At 39.6% G+C, this 17673-nt stretch overlaps 1 protein-coding gene across 3 annotated transcripts; it reads right to left on the bottom strand.

Moving 5' to 3' along the window:
• Nucleotides 1–771: 771 nt before the first annotated feature.
• LOC143292519 (uncharacterized) lies at nt 772–17421 on the bottom strand. 3 transcript variants are annotated; one of them, XM_076602881.1, is made up of 11 exons: nt 16815–17418; nt 16010–16118; nt 13316–13821; nt 10701–10863; nt 8906–9115; nt 6613–6707; nt 4886–5015; nt 3546–3635; nt 2968–3033; nt 1972–2016; nt 772–1743 (listed from the first exon to the last, which is right to left on the bottom strand). In XM_076602881.1, exons 1-10 carry the CDS (start codon nt 17165–17167, stop codon nt 1975–1977), a joined length of 1764 nt encoding a protein of 587 aa, XP_076458996.1. In that variant the 5' UTR covers nt 17168–17418; the 3' UTR covers nt 772–1743; nt 1972–1974. The 3 variants fall into 3 exon arrangements, 2 of the variants coding, with proteins under 2 accessions (XP_076458996.1, XP_076458995.1); XM_076602880.1 differs by having other exon boundaries at nt 772–2016; XR_013056657.1 differs by lacking the exons at nt 772–1743; nt 1972–2016 and having other exon boundaries at nt 2964–3033; nt 4886–4965; nt 16815–17421.
• Nucleotides 17422–17673: the final 252 nt, after the last annotated feature.

Raw genomic sequence — 17673 nt, 5'->3', positions numbered from 1 at the left:
AAAAACACAACTTGCAGACACAGACACAAACACTCACATTCACACGCATGCACACACACACTCACATACATGCAAACACACTGCAGACATACACAAACCCTCTCACTCTAGTATGGCCATGTGTAAAGAAACACGCACATTCATACAGGCAAATGCAAACACACATGCTCACATGCGCATGCTCACACACATACACACAACCACACACACACACACACACGCACACAATCAGTGCATGTAAAAGAATCCAAGGCAGCAACTGCGTTGTCCCCGGAAAAATATTAACAAAAAAAGGTCTTGACATATAAGGAAATAAGGTCACTTACAATGTCTTTTCTTTTAAAAACAAAGAGAATTAAAGAAATGTCAGCAATGGTTAGTGGCAGCAACATATCCAACAGAGAGAGGCCTGAATGTCAACAGTGTTGAAATTCAAATGGAGAAATCATATTTATAGAAAAAAAGAAATCAGATTTGATTTTCATAAGGAGAAACTTGTTTTGAATTTCACTGGAAATCAATTCAGAATTTCGTATGAAATAAAGTTTTGTTCATTTCAGTGGCGTTGGCATGCTCATGGCATTTAGGCAGTTGTCTTTTGTTTTTCAAACATGCCAGAATGCACACAAGGTGAGAAGAGAGGAAGAGAGACAGGAGATACAGTGTAGAAGGGAGGTGTCAGCATTCAGCACTGTGTTAGTGGGTGCTCAGTACTTCAATGTTGAGCAGAAAGTCAAGTCATGAAGATAAGACACATTTTTTTCATTAAACTGTAACATCATTTTATTCCATCTCCAAAACAATAATTATGTACATGAAAGAACAATTTGTCACCATTCAATCAACACTTACCAACAAACAAATTAAAAAAAAACCATTATACATAAATGGATCGAGCTTTACTTCTTCGTCTGCATTAGTGGGCTTCAACTGCCACATTCACTCATATAATTGAGCTTTTACATGCATGACTATTTTTGCCTTGCCATTTAAGCAGCCATACTCAATATTTGGGGTATGCATGCTGAGTATCTTTATATTTCCATAACCATCCTTACCCTGACATGGATTACTGGATCTTTAACAGGAGTGTTTGATATTCTGTATGTGTTTTCACCCAAAAGGGATTAATTAAGGCACAAGCAATCTGTACATATGTTGACTTGGGAGACTGCAGTAAAACAGCTGACACTCATGAAAATATGCAATGTACCTGAAGTTACAAAAATTAAAAAATCACATCAAAGGTTTCACACATTCTGATCTGGGACATTAGAAAGAAAAAAGCTACCGCCCTTAACCCGCTAGTTTCTGCCAAGATTCAAAGGAGGCGTCTGATGGGTCTTGGTGATCAAAACCTAATGCACCAATCTTGTTATTGCACACTTACATGCACACAGACACACACACAGAGACACACAAACACACAACACACACACACACACATTTTCTGCTATGAGAACTCATCTGATAAAAAATGTCACATTATTGTTGAACACCACCAACAAAATAGACTTGTCAAAAAAACCAAAAAAAAACAGACTGATGATTTGAGTCAAAGTCACTTTCAATGCCAACAAAGTAACTCAGTAACAATGAACATAATTTATGCTGATAGATTTCCCTTAATTTCTTACTCAACATTCAAACAGCCTGAAAGATTCAGTGGTAAGGTCACTCACTCTGTGGTCTTAGTGAGAACTGTGGCTGAAGGGGCACTGCAAGTGTTCAGCATCACCTTAACTCACTCAGTACGGCCAGTCCTCTCTTCTCCTCTACACAGACCCCTCGGATGTCCAGTGGGTGTCTGAATGACCCAACCTTTAGCTTCCGTCATCAGAACAGTCGTATTCTTTGTCAACATTCACCTCTTCAGTATAAGAGCGTTCCGCTTGCAATATTTTGATGATGGTAATTGGGATGAAACGCTGTCAATGTCGTCTCTTTCGCCGTTCGTATGGAGAGAGTTAAGCCTCACGTCCTCTGTTGTGTTGCTCTCAACAGAATGTCATTCACCTGTATGCGGAAGCAAAACAGTCAGACGTTAACACAGGGATGGACTTGGGAATCGGCCTTTGGTCAGTGTTAGCTTCAGTATCAAGGTATCAAAGCATGAGGGCTCATCCATATATACTACATGTGCTTTTGGGGGGAAGAAAAGGAGCAGATGCCTGACCTTTGCATAAAACCAATGTAAATGTAAATGTAAACCATAAGTTAGTTCATTAAAACATAAAGATGTGTCACATGTATATTTATATTCCCAAACGGTCATTAAAAAAAGCATATCCATTCTCACAACAATTATTAACATCAAATAATTATAGTATCACATCACTGCCAAGGGTATAATAGAAAAAAAATAATTTAATCTCAGATATCTCAATAAATGACTGACCACTAAACCATTCAGTGAATCTACCAGAGAAATAAAATTTTGCCCTGGAACACAGTATTACCAAACGTTATTTACTACTGCATCAGATGTGTTAAATTAAAACTATACATGGTGTCCATAAATTCTCCTAAACTAGTTTCCAGTCAGGCAGCAATTAACCACAATTTAAATCTCCACAGCTCGTAAAAAGCGCACTGTACACAGAACACTCTTTCATGTTCACTCATTATTTCACAAACTGAATTCAAACTGCTTGGTCATTATCATCATCATCATTATCATCATCATTGTTGCTTATAGCCTTGCCAACTGCACAAGGCAATATCAACACTGAGAACACTGTCAATATCAATCCCATAGAACCTGAAAAGAAAACCAGGTGCTACAACAGTCATATAAACAAACCTTGGACAGTCCTCAGTCTCTGACAATTTTACTCAAGATGGTTTAAAAAAACCCAAAAAACAAAAACAACAAAACAAAAACAACAAGCAAAACCCCCCAAAACCAACAGGGGTACAAACAGGCTGTTACACCTGTATCCCCCATTCAGGGTGGATGCTACTCACCTGCACATGGGGCGGAGCAGTCAGGGCATAGACAACTGCTTCTGCTATGTGCTTGTCCTCCAGGAACTGTGGAGACAAACACAAACCATGCCTCTTGAAGTGCAGAAACACATCTCCATGTCCCAACAGAATATTTTTATTTTCTCTCTCTCTCACTGACAATAGGCCAGCCCTGCAGTGTACAATAGTTACGTAAAAGAGCGCATCTTTCAATGGTTCACAATAAAGACAATAACAACAACAAAGTTACTCGCTTAATCCTCTTCACTCCAGCTGGAACATAAGGTGACAACAAAATCGTCAAGTCATTTCAGTCTTGATCTTTCCATGTCATGCCTTCTGTTTTTGTCTCCTTTCCCACATTTCACATCCTTCAAATAAGCAAAGCCAACCTTTTTTTTTTTTTTTTTTTTTTTGTCCCCAGGTTTCTGATATGTATAGAGGACTGAACAGACATTTGATATGTAGATTTTCAGTTTGGCATTGGTCTGCAAGAATGATGATTTCCACAACAAATAACCAACCAAAAAAACAAAACAAAAACAAAACAACAACTAAAAAAACAACTGTGGGCTGACCTCCTCTGGTGAGGAAGACACGAACTGCTGAGCTCTGCTGGGATCATGGTTCATCCTGTTGAACACGTCAGTCGTCACAGGACTGATGGCCTGAGAAACAAAATCAAACAAAACTACAGTTCTCCAGTGAATCTGTATTTGTATTTCTCATTTTTTTTGTCACAACAGATTACTCTGTGTGAAATTCAGGCTGCTCTCCCCAGGGTCAGCGCGTCACTACACTGCGAGCGCCACCCCCCCCCCCTTGCCCCCCCCCCCAACCCCCCTTTGTTTTTTTTCCTGCGCGCAGTTTTATTTGTTTTTCCTATTGAATCATGAACAGCACAGATTTGTCTTTACTCTGTGTGCATGTGTGTGTGCATGTGCATGTGTGTGTGTGTGTGTGTGTGTGTGTGTAACTTCATTTGCTTGACCTATAGTAAGTGTTCTTCAGTGCATAGCATACTTGTAAAACACTCCTTCCGTTATCATGTTGAACGACACTTGTAAAACATGTCGATGAATGACTGGGTGAGAGAGAGAGAGAGTGTACATATATTATATATATATACGTGTGTGTGTGTGTGTGTACAGGTGACAGCGTGTGTTTGTGTACCTGCTTGTGCATGTGTCTTTAGCAGCTGAAATGCAACAACAAGCGGATGTACATGTCATCACTTGTCTACGTTCATGTGCCTGTATGTGGCATCCATGTGCACTATATGTGTGTACTGGCAATTAGCTATCTTGAAAACAAGCAACTTAAGCTTTATTCCTGCTTCTCTGTCCTCTTCACTTGTTCTCACTCACAGAAGAGTGAGTCTGACACAAGTTATGACAAAACCTGTGTTATGTGAGGTAAGTTCTACCCCCCCAAAATATCTTTTGATAACAAAACTGTTTTGCTTGATCAAAGTTCTACCCCCCCAAAATATCTTTTGATAACAAAACTGTTTTGCTTGATCAAAGCATGAAACTTACATATTGGTGCACCTTTCAAAAGCAAACATAACAGCACATTTATCTTAAGTGTACAGCATTCTGCTGACTAAAGTTGTACAGACTGACTGAAATGATAAGTGAAAAATAGTTTAATTACCTTAAAATGATTCAGGGAATGCGATTCTGTTAAAACTTTGCAAGACTTAATACGTTTACATACACCCACTCAAGCTGATCTGCTTCATTCATAAACACACATACACACACAGAGGCCTCACTCTCCATATCTACACACATGCACACACACACACACATGCATAAAAGTACATATGCACCTACAGACCTGTATGTACAAATACACACACTCATGTACATACACAAACAAGCAAACAAACTGAACAGGATCCAAAGTCTGATACCGAAACTCTGGTGTTGGTGTTTTTCTCTCGCAGCTCGTTGCGGATTCCCTCTGTCAGAGCTGTGGTCATGAACCTGGTTGCTGTGTAGAAGTGAAAGTTTTTGTTGGACACTGCTCTGCATCCCAGCAAACTGTGCAATAGTGAAGGAAAAATTACACTGTTCTCATTTGTAGCTGCTTTTTGTGAAAGAGAGAAAGACTGAGAGAGTGTGTGTGTGTGCGCACACAAGTGTGTGTGTGTGTGTGTGTGTGTGTGTCTGTGTTTGTGTTTGTGTGTGCATGCACACACACGTGTGTAGTTTCCAATTTTTCTTATACCTACTTTAAGTGATATAAGTGTGTGTGCTTATTCAATATATATCTGTATGCCTGTCATAATGTGAAATATGAATGAAAACATTGGGAAAAAAAAACAACTGTTTCTCTGTATTTGTGTGTGTGTGTGTGTGTGTGTGTGTGTGTGTGTAAGTGCTCATGACTGTGTATGTCTGTGTGTGTCTGTGTCTGTGTCTGCATATGTGCACATGCATACATGTATGTATGTGTGTGTGTGTGTGTGTGTGTGTGTGTGTGTGTGTGTGTGTGTGCATCACTTATTTGTCTGTGTTCAGTCCTATTTGAAACACTTCAAGGGAACTGTGTTAGAACCAAGGTTAACTTCAAGTGAAAAATCTCCCTGAACTGAACAACTCAGTAGAGTATCAAACCCCAGGAACCCCTGAAAACAGAGTATGGCTGCCTATTTGGTGGGGTAAAAACAGTCATACATGTAAAAGCCAACTCTTGTATTGTCAAGTGAATGTGGGCGTTGCAGCCCATGAACAAAAAAGAAGAAGAAGAAACCCCATGAACACAAGGATCACAAGTCCAGCACTCACCCCACTGAGCTGTACCAGCTATCTAGCATCAACCACAATATATCTTCGTCTGCTTCTCCTCCAGAGACCGTGCAGAGCTGTTCTTAATGAACAGACTGGGGTGTTTCTGAAGAGCATGTCACTGAATATACTGAAATAGTATGTAATTATACTGCTTTTTATTACATTGTGTGTATTCCGAGAAAAAAAATGTTTAAAAAACAATTAACTGTGGTGTAATAGGACTGTTAAGCAAAAACTCCAAGCTAGGAGGTATTCTTCAGTTTAAAAAGCACCCCCCCTCTCCATTTGTTCTTGACACAAGTGTCAACTTCAAAAAGTCTGATGCTATCAACTTATTTGTATTTGTATTTCTCTTTTTATCACAACAGATTTCTCTGTGTGAAATTCAGGCTGCTCTCCCCAGGGACAGCGCGTCACCACGCTTCAGCACCACCCTTTTTTTTTCTTTTTTTTTCTGCATGCAGTTTTATTTGCTTTTCCTATTGAAGTGGATTTTTCTACAGAATTTTGCCAGGAACAACCCTTTTGTTGCTGTGGGTTCTTTTACGTGTGCTAAGTGCATGCCTCACACGGGACCTCGGTTTATCATCTCATCCGAATGACTAGCGTCCAGACCACCACTAAAGGTCTAGTGGATGGGGAGAAAATATCGGCAGCTAAGCTGTGATTCGAACCAGCGTGCTCAGATTTTCTCACTTCCTAGGCGGACTCGTTACCTCTAGGCCATCACTTATGACAGAGACACTATTTTTCCTGTGCTGCTATTTCTGAGATAAAAAATCAGTCTTGTCCATCACTTCCAGAACTGCTCCTCTTCTTCACAGAAACCAGACTATGAGTTTTATACCTGTTTATCAAGAAAATGTGACCATCGTTGACGTCTTTTTCTTCCATGAGACGAACAGCTTCTCTGACACTGATCATCAAACCAAGGACATTGACCTGTGATGAAAGAAAATAAACCATTATCAGTGTGAATGCATGAAAATTAAAAAAGAAAGGTTCTGCTCTCTCTCTCTCTCTCTCGCCTCTCTCCTCCCCTGTCAGTCTCTATGTCTCTCCACTGTCACTATATCTGTCTGCTGTCAGCCTCCCCTACCTTCTTTACTCTTCCCCTTGTCCATTCTTCCTTCCACTCTCCACCACGCCCTTACCCTATTGTCCTCGTTGTTATTCATCTATCGCGATATTGTATTGTACATAAGTTCTATGTTTATGTTTGCACATGCTTATGCAATTTTGACGTTGGTGTTGTGAATTGACTCTCGCTTTTTTTTGTTGTTGTTGTTTTTGTTTGTTTTTTTTGTTTGTTTGTTGCTTTGTTGCTTTTTTTCCAATTATTATTTATGGTCAGACGGCTGGATGTAAACAAGTACTTTGTGCTTACTCCTTTACCCTCGTAAAATAAAATTTCGTTCGTTCGTTCGTTCTCTCTCTCTCTCTTTTATATATATATATTTCTCTAAGGTTCCCATGAATAACACTGACAATTAATCATGTCCACTTAGTCTCCACTGAACTTGGCTAATTGGCTGTCACACAAAATTTCAGCCCAAAATTAATGATTAAAAAAAGAAAAGGTTGGATACCTACAAACAGACTAGGATTTTTACTCAGTGTCCCCTCCGCCAGACCTTCTGTGGTGGTTTGGGTGCAAGTCTTTCGGATAAAACAATAAATCAAGGTCCCATGTACAGCATGCATTAACATACAAAAAAGAACCTACAGCAACAAAAGGGTGGTCCCAAGCAAAATTCTGTAAAAAATTCTACTGAGATAGTAAAAACAAATACCCTCAGAAGCAGAAAAAAAAAGGAGATAGAAAAAAAAAAGAACAGTGATGTTGCACTGTGGCTACACATTCTCCATAGTAAGAGCAGCCTGAATTTCACAAGTTCAGTTCAGTAACTTAAGGAGGCATAATAATAATAAATAATAATAATGGTATTTATATAGCGCTGGATCTTGTGCAGAGACAAATCAAAGCGCTTTCGCACCAGTCATTCACACGCATGCATAACTCTAATACCGTAGAAACTAAAGACAAGGAAGGGCAGGCAAGGGAGGCTATTTTGGGAAGAGGTGGGTTTTAAGGCCAGACTTGAAAGAGCTGAGTGTGGAGACTTGACGAAGCGAAAAAGGAAGTTCATTCCAATCGCAAGGTCCAGAAACAGAGAAAGAACGGCGGCCAACAGTCGAGTGTTTGAATCTGGGTATGCGTAAACAGAGTGGATCCGAGGCCGATCGTAGTGAGCGAGATGGAGTGTAGAGGTGAAGGCAGCCGCAGAGATAGGAAGGGGCAGTTTTGTGAATGCATCTACAACATAGAGTGCTGATCTTGTACTTTATTCGAAGTGAGACAGGGAGCCAGTGGAGATGTTGCAAAAGAGGAGTGATGTGCTCAGATCTTTTCTTTCTGAGGACGAGTCGGGCAGCAGAGTTTTGTATGCGCTGAAGGGACTGAATGGATGAAGCAGGCATACCAGACAATAGAGAGGCATCACTGCGTTCAGAAAAATCCTTATATGCCATGTACACCACATCTGCTAAAGCAGATGCCTGACCAGCAGCATAACCCAACGCATTTAGTCAGGCCTTGAGGGAAAATAAATTACATGAAGTAAAATAAGATACACATAATTACATAATAATCTCTTACCAACCCACATTCAGTGTGAGAAGAAGGTTAAAAAAAACTTGAGTTTCAATTTCCATTTTCTTACCTCCCAGCTCATGCAAACTATTTCTGCTTGACAATGAATATGAACAATATTCTTTTAACTTTGTAAGATTGTTAGCTTCGTTGTTACTGTTATTACACTCTCTCTCTCTCTCTCTCTCTCTCTCTCATTCTGCTCCTGAACATGAATTCACAAACAGATTTTTCTTCAAGCCTAAATCCAGTAGCTTAGCAAATGAACCTGGACATAAAAGCAATTCTGCCAAAATGCAACTGAACACAAAACAAAACAAAAACCAGAAACAAAGATCAAAACACAAAAATGCCAGGTAAAAAAAAAAAAATATATATATATATAGATACATATTTATTTATTCATATTCATATATATAAATATATAAATATATATATATATATATATATATATATAAATGATGTTGGCCAAATGAAAACTACTGACATCCAGCATGTCTCTCCACTCAGATGTCTCTCCGCTTAGAAGAGGTGCTTCATGGGCAATCCCAGCATTGGCGACCATCACGTGCACTGTTCCAAGCAAGGGGTCTGCTCTAATGTGTTTGAACAACGCCTTCATTTCTCCCTCATTGCTCACATCACAACGCACTGCCGTCAAGGTACCTCTCTCATCTTCCAGTTCCTGTGCTAAGGCCTGAAAACCACAGCAAGCTCAGTTTCAGTTTCAATTTCAATTTCTCAAGAAGGCATCACAGTGTTCAGATTTTCCTCCAGATTTTCGCCATGAAAAGGAAATTTTCTATCTAAAATTACGATTAAATAACATACAAACCGTGACCCACAAGTGCAGACTCCGGCAGGGGTCTGACATTCCTGTCCTATGCAAACTACTATCCGCCTATGCGGAGAAAACGAAAGTAACTACGGCCGATAAATAAACCTTTTCTTGCCATGGGTTCTTACTTTATCATCTCATTGGAATGACTAGATGCTCAGTTTGATTTTCCAGACAACTCTGGAAGAAAGGCACAGACCAGGGTCCAAACCCAGACCCTCACAGACATTGTACAGGCAGAAAAGCATCTTAACTCACTCAGTACGGCCAGTCCTCTCTCCTCCTCTACACAGACCCCTCGGATGTCCAGTGGGTGTCTGAATGACCCAACCTTTAGCTTCCATCGTCAGAATTGTGGTATTCTTTGTTAACATTCACCTCTTCAGTATAAGAGCCTTCCGCTTGCTATATTTTGATGATGGTAATTGGGGTGAAACGCTGTTAACGTCGTCTCTTTCGCCATTCGTATGGAGAGAGTTAACCATCAGCACCGACAGCAAACACTGTCAATCTGCACAAAGTGACAGGGAACAGTTCTGGTGTCTTCGTCAGGTGGGTCCCTTTGTTCAGACTTTTGGGAAAACATAAGAAAATAATGATAACAATATTAGTTAGTATCTAAATAGTGCTAAATCTTGTACATAGACAAATCAAATCGCTTTCACACCAGTCAGTCACACGCATGCATAACTAAACTGGAAAAAAAAAAGGATATTACCTGAAAAATCTTAGCGCAATACCAGAATAATTCTTTTTTTCTTTCTATTTTTGGGTTTTCTTTTCTTTAGCTGCAGTAAGACAGATATTGTTTATGAGTTTATTTCATTAAGCAAAAAAAGGGTTCATTTTTCTTACTCCTGATGCACTTAAGATTTTTATCCACAAAACTTTAAAAAAAAAAGAGAAAGATAAAAAAAATTTTCTAAAATAGCTCCCAACTCACAACGGGGCATGGGATAAAAACGTACAACAACAAGAAAACAACCAAAAAAAAAACAAACAAGCAACAAACATACAAAGAAACAAAAACGCCACCACACCACCAACAAAAACAAAGATAAAATTAAAGCGGTCATAATTAACTCTCTCCATACGAACGGCGAAAGAGACGACGTTAACAGCGTTTCACCCCAATTACCATCATCAAAATATTGCAAGCGGAAGGCTCTTATACTGAAGAGGTGAATGTTGACAAATAATACCACAATTCTGACGACGGAAGCTAAAGGTTGTGTCATTCAGACACCCACTGGACATCTGAGGGGTCTGTGTAGAGGAGAAGAGAGGACTGGCCGTACTGAGTGAGTTAACAACCAACAATAAAGAGTAGTAACTCTTTATCTTCATTGTTTGTTAATCATTTACTCTCCTAGCCTCATTATTCTTTCATGCAAAGCTACCATGACTGCAGAATGTGACCTCTGCCCAAAACAGATATGTTTACCTGCACAGGTTCCGGGAAAGCAGTACAGCCCAGGACATTCATACCCAGACACACCAAAGCTCTGGCCACGCTGGCGCCGATACCTGACGAAGCGCCTGTCACCACTGCCACACGGCCCACCCAGCCTTCTGAACCCGAGACTGCACATCCTGGTTCTCGTTTTCTGTCAATCAAAAGTAAATCAATAAATAAAATGAAATATATAATACCAGGCAGGATCGAGAGAGAGATCTGGAGGACAATGATAACCCTTCAAAGACAGGAACTAAGGCCCATTTGAGTTCTCTTAAAGGGAGAACCAGTTATGTCTGGAGGACAATGATAACCCTTCAGAGACAGGAACTAAGGCCCATTTGAGTTCTCTTACAGGGAGAACCAGTTATGTCTGGAGGACAATGATAACCCTTCAAAGACAGGAACTAAGGCCCATTTGAGTTCTCTTAAAGGGAGAACCAGTTATGTCTGGAGGACAATGATAACCCTTCAGAGACAGGAACTAAGGCCCATTTGAGTTCTCTTAAAGGGAGAACCAGTTATGTCTGGAGGACAATGATAACCCTTCAGAGACAGGAACTAAGGCCCATTTGAGTTCTCTTAAAGGGAGAACCAGTTATGTTTTGAGGACAACAATAACCATTCAAAGACAACAACTAAGGCAAGCTTGCATTCTCTCAAAGGGAGAAGCAGTTATGTTTGGAGGACAATGATAACCACTCAAAGACAGGAACTGAGGCCCATTTGAGTTCTCTTAAAGGGAGAACCAGTTATGTCTGGAGGACAATGATAACCCTTCAAAGACAGGAACTAAGGCCCATTTGAGTTCTCTTAAAGGGAGAACCAGTTATGTCTGGAGGACAATGATAACCCTTCAAAGACAGGAACTAAGGCCCATTTGAGTTCTCTTAAAGGGAGAACCAGTTATGTCTGGAGGACAATGATAACCACTCAAAGACAGGAACTAAGGCCCATTTGAGTTCTCTTAAAGGGAGAACCAGTTGTGTCTGGAGGACAATGATAACCATTCAAAGACAGCAGCACAGCTGAGGCCCATTTGAATTATCTTTTTAATTTAAGGGAGAACCAGCTATAATTGGAGGACAACAATAACCATTCAAAGACAACAACTAAGGCATGCTTGCATTCTCTCAAAGGGAGAACCAGTTATGTTTGGAGGACAACAATAACCATTCAAAGACAACAACTAAGGCATGCTTGCATTCTCTCAAAGGGAGAACCAGTTATGTTTGGAGGACAATGATAACCATTCAAAGACCGCAACTGAGACCCATTTGCATTCTCTCAGTCAAACAGAGTAACCAGTTATTTGCCTGTTAACCTCATGTGCACTTTTGTCCCCTGTGGACTTGTTAGATATTTTGGCTATGGCAGTGAACTATCATCCCCGGTAGCAAGTGATTCAGAGACTGGTCATAGTTTTACAGTGTTCACAATCACAGCAGTGAAAAGTCACATTCTAATGACTTCCAAAACCTGCTGAAGAAGGTTGATGTAAGGAAAAGGGAGAAAACAAAACAGAATAAATTGCGAAGAAGAAAAAAAATGTTATTTACATACTGGCTAATATAATACCTCACAAATATACCATCTTTGCATCATTTTTATGCTTGGAGGTCCCAAAAGGATGCAAGGGAAGTCACAAATGTATTTAAGCATGAATGGTTAGCTCTGCCCAGCTGTTGCAACCCCAGCATTGTTAGGCAAACAAGCACTGACATGAAGAGTCGTGTATAGTAGTCTTTACTTGAATCTCTGATCAGATGCTATCCACCACTGGCTGACCAAATTAAAAATTCATATAACAAGATAATAATAAAAAAATTTAAAAAAACAAGTGCAGAGAGCAAGCAAAGAACCCTTCCATCATTACCAAAAAACTCTGCATAAATGCTTGAAGAGGAATGAAATAAATAGATAAAAATAGACCAATTAAATAAAACATATGGACAAGGGGAGAGAGAGAGAGAGTCGTGTATAGTAGTCTTTACTTGAATCTCTGATCAGATGCTATCCACCACTGGCTGACCAAATTAAAAATTCATATAACAAGATAATTAAAAAAAAAACAAAAAAAAAAAAAAAAAGTACAGGGAACAAGCAAAGAACCCTTCCATCATTACCAAAAAACTCTGCATAAATGCTTGAAGAGGAATGAAATAAATAGATAAAAATAGACTAATTAAATAAATCATATGGACAAGGAGAGAGAGAGAGAGAGAGAGAGAGAAGAGAGAGAGAGAGATATTTTCATCATTGTAAGCAAAATGAAAGAATGAAGATCACAGTGACTTTGTGGTTCTGATAAACAAACAATATTTGTGTTCTGGATAAATTCTTTCTATTATTGATAGCAAAATCTGTGTACTACTACTGACTAAACAGTAAACAGATACTGTAGTACAGTTAATCTACAATACTACTTACTCTAACTGACAAAAATAGATACCTCTTTAAAGTAACTAAACAGCACTGAAGATACATAACGACAGATATATTTATAACAACATCAGCAAAACAAAGAGCATATATATGAAGAAGGAAACACTGTTGTTCAATAAAACAATCAGCCGTGACTAGCACCCAATCAGCTCCCTTACACTGTGATCCTGAGCGTTTTGTCTGGCAGCTGGGATGATTCACTGGGGTGGCTGCTGTGCGCCAACGTCTCCGCACTGGACTCAGTCTCTGGGTCTGGCTCAGTGACCTCCCCTTGATTTTGATGGTTCACTCTGATGACAGGTGTGGACACAGTCTCTGGGTCTGGCTCAGTAACTTCCCCTTGTGCTTGGTGTTCCGTTCTGCCGGCAGGTCTGGACACAGTCTCAGGATCTCGCTCAGTGACCTCCCCTTGATTTTGATGGTTCATTCTGATGATGGGTCTGTACTCAGTCTCTGGGTCTAGCTTAGTGACTTCCCCTTGATCTTGGTGTTCCATTCTGGTGACAGGTATGGACACAGTCTCAGGATCTGGCTCAGTGACTTCCCCTTGTATTGGGTGTTCCGTTCTGCCGACGTGGGTGGACACAGGATCTAGCTCAGTGACTTCCCTTTGATAATAACGTCTCATTCTGATGACAGGTAGTCTGTGGCCTTCATACTGATCCTGTTGAAAACACAAAACCACATGAATGATAAACTGGTAAACAATGGGGAAATATCTGCTGTATTCTCAATGTTTAAAAACTAGAATATAACTTGTGTACCACTTGGCTTGTGGCAGTGCACGATGAGATTATTAACATTTTCATGATTTAAAGAATTTATAATCATATGCCATATGGAAGCTAAAATCACTTGGTCAGAAGTATTAATACATACTGACAAGTAACATAATCAAACCAAAATACATTTAAAAAACCAAATGCTAGAGTGTAAGTGCGTGGAATATGACATCTTAACTCAAAGTACTGTTGAACTGCATATTGTTACTATATCAAGTCTATGTCTACTTTTAGTATGCTATTTTATGCCTATCCTTTAATTGTGATTATTTTTACACATGTATGGTTGTGATGATGTATGTATGATTTACTGAAAGTAACCTTTTAAGTGTTTCTGTTGTTGTTGCTTTTGTTGTCTCCTGTGATTATTGATTGCATTTGCCCTAGGTTGACATTAATGCATTTCATGTCATATGACTGCGATTTTCATGTACTGTTTATGTGTTTCACACCACAAATGAATTTCTCTTGTTGAGATAATAAAGTATTCTGTATTGTTTATCACCCAGCCCACAGATGCGGTGGGATCAGGGCTATCAGTCATCATTAACTCATTCCACTCCAGGTACTAACGAGTTAACTCGCAACATGATTACTTCCCCTATGGACCAGGTACGGGTATTCTTGTACCAACACACTATTCTAATTTCGTTTATTCTTGTTTGGTACAGTTGGCATTCTAAACTAAACTGTTTAGGGATTCTGAAAGCATGAAAAAGAAGCTTTGTTCGACCGATTAAATCAACAATTCTTCATCGATTTTCTCCGATTTTGTGAACTACCCTGTTTTTACTGCAGTGGTCTCATGTAGTGCTGGTCCAGGGGAGTTGTAGCAGGTATGTAGCTGTAGGGTAGAATGAGTTCAATAAAAATCAAAATCCCACTTCAGAAGAAAAAAAAAAAAGAAAAAAAAAAGTGAAAAACAAACATAGCTTCATCTTTCCAAACTTAAATTTCAGTTCAGTTACTCACGGAGGCGTCACTGCATTCGGACAAATGCATATGTGTCTGTTACACTACATCTGCTAAGCAGATGCCTGACCAGCAGCATAACTAAACGTGCTTAGTCAGGCCTTGAGAAAGGAGTGGGTTAAAATATTTCCTGTGTCCAAATCACAATCAAATGTAATTTAATACATTTGCTTCCTGTAAAGTGTCAAAGACTGCCTCAAGTGGAACATCAATGAAAAATGTCTTTTGTGGAATCAGCAGTGTAGTGCTACTGTCACACACAAGTCCTAGCATTCAATAAGATTAAGTCAAGATGCCTGACTAGACAGAGAGACATAGATAGATAGATAGATACATCAAAGATAGATAGATAGACAGATATAGATAGACAGATGTGTGTGTGTGAGTGCACATGTGTGCATGTGTATGTGTGTGTGTGCATATGCTTGTGTGTATATGTGTGTGCATGTGTGTGTGTGTGTGTGTGTATGTGTGTGTGTGTGTCTATGTGTGTCACTATTTGTGTGTGTGAACACTAAAGACCCTGCAATCCATGTCAGTGTGTGCTGGGTAATGGAAACACAGAAATACCCAGTATGCACTAACTCTGCATGACAGGAATAATCAGCAGGTTGAAGCTGGCGATGTAGTAGAAAGAATATAATATATTATTTATAGCAAATACCTATCAATGTTTTGATGTTTCCACAACTGCCAACAAATACAAATTACAACCATGTTCTGTAAAAGGTTGTATGCATATATACATTTCTTAACATATGTTTGAAATGTACTGCTTATATCATTACAATAACTTTGGTCTGTGTACATACTTAACAAATGTCCAAAGCAACTTTTTTGTCTGAAATACTAAACCATACATGAATAAATGAATTCTTCAAGAAACAGTTATGAATTAACATATCTTTCCCAAGGAAAACAGAGTATAACTGCCTACATAGTAGGGGTAAAAAAGCCCTCTCATACACGAGTGAATGTGGGAGTCGCAGCCCATGCACAAACAAGAACATGTATTTTCAATTTCAGGTATCAAGGTGTTCTTAACATGTATTACAACAGACATACCTTATTGGCGTCATGATTGTTTTCCATACATACCTTATTAATTTCATGATTGTGCTTAGTGATCATTTCCCTGACTATCAGCTTCTGTCCATCATCCCTTGTTGAGACTCTGATCATGAATGGGCATTCCAGTTTCATTGATCTGAATAACGAAAGCAGAATGCATGCATGCACATATTGATTAATCATAATTATCACACACACACACACACACACACACACATGAACACATGGTACAAAGTTCATCCCCCCAAAACAACTAAACAAAAAATGACTGCTTGTGAAACATGATATAAAACTTTACATAGATGCCACCAAAAACACAAAAAAACATATATGAATGTGTGTGTGTGTGTGTGTGTGTGTGTGTGTGTGTGTGTGTGTGTGTGGTGGGAATCTACCAGCAAATCATTGATAGCTAATTGAGCAATTCATATTCTTGTTGAGCTCCACTGCATTAGCATCATGACAAGTAAGCAATCTGCGATATACAGATCTATCAGTACTTTAACTTGGACAAAGTTAGAGCTATACTGACTAGATTATCTCGAGTGAACTTCATCTGAGCAATACACACAGTTTGAGTTGACACATAATATGTCGTACAAAACTGACAAAACTGGTCGTGTCCATTTCCCATATCACTCTAGATCTACAGGCTACTGGTGTTCTTTTTTGTGCCGGAAGGTAATGCCGGATAGAACGGACAGATCTAGACTTTTTACTTCAGTAGAGATTAAGGATCCTGATAAAACTATTATTTTTTCGTGTTTGGGAATTCGGTTTTCTTTCGATTAAAATTGACTATCAGTAACGTTAAAAATTAGATGATACTTACTTCGTGTTCGGTCGAAGACCTGTCGTCTGGGAAACAAACAGTTTTCCACCATGCACACAAGTGTACTTGACGCCAGAGTAAACAAGCTTCGGGTTGTATTTCTTCTTAACTCCTCTCCTTCTGGTGGCTTCTATACTTCGTGTGTCTCGCTTGTAGAGCCGAACAAAGTTCTTGTCTTGGTACTCCGAAACTGCTGCCTCTAAGTCTTCATAACTGCAAAACTGTCGTCCTATATACATTATTGTTTTCTTTTCACGATTCCCTCGTCCGTCCAAGATCAACGAATGGCCGGAAGCCGAAGAACCACGGAGTGACGTCCGGATCCGGATTTCCGTCGCAGCACTTCGTGTCATTTTGCTACTCACGCGCGCATGAGCACGCGTGCGGGAGCACACACATTCTTCGCGACAGCACAGAGCGATAATGCACAGACAGTTGAATGAAATGTTGTCAGTCTGGATCAGTCTCTGCTTGTGAATCCGACAGTCATGCCAACGAGACAGTTCTGTGTCAGTCTTGCCCAGTAGGCCAACGTCTCATAAACCTTATCAGTCAAAGAAAGGATAGTCCTTTCAGGTTTTAGGGCATTTCTTTTCTTCTTTTTTAAATCGTCTCGCGCAGCCTATATTCGTGACTGATTGGAGGCCGGAATAGATACCAGCATAGGAATTAAGCTTGGCAACTATTTACACACACACACACACACACACACACACACACACACACACCGCAGTGTGTGTGTGTAGAACGGAGTAACAACACCGGCCCGAGCATTCAAAATATCCTCCATAGCCTTTCAGCGCAGAAGAAAAAAAAAGACAGAAAGAAAAGAAAAGCTCCTCGCTGTTTACCGTGCCTC

The sequence above is a fragment of the Babylonia areolata genome, chromosome 18 (genome assembly GCF_041734735.1).
Source record: "Babylonia areolata isolate BAREFJ2019XMU chromosome 18, ASM4173473v1, whole genome shotgun sequence".
NCBI lineage: Eukaryota > Metazoa > Mollusca > Gastropoda > Neogastropoda > Buccinidae > Babylonia > Babylonia areolata.
The sequence above is the reverse complement of the archived record's forward strand: the minus strand, read 5'-3'. Positions and strand labels throughout refer to the sequence as shown.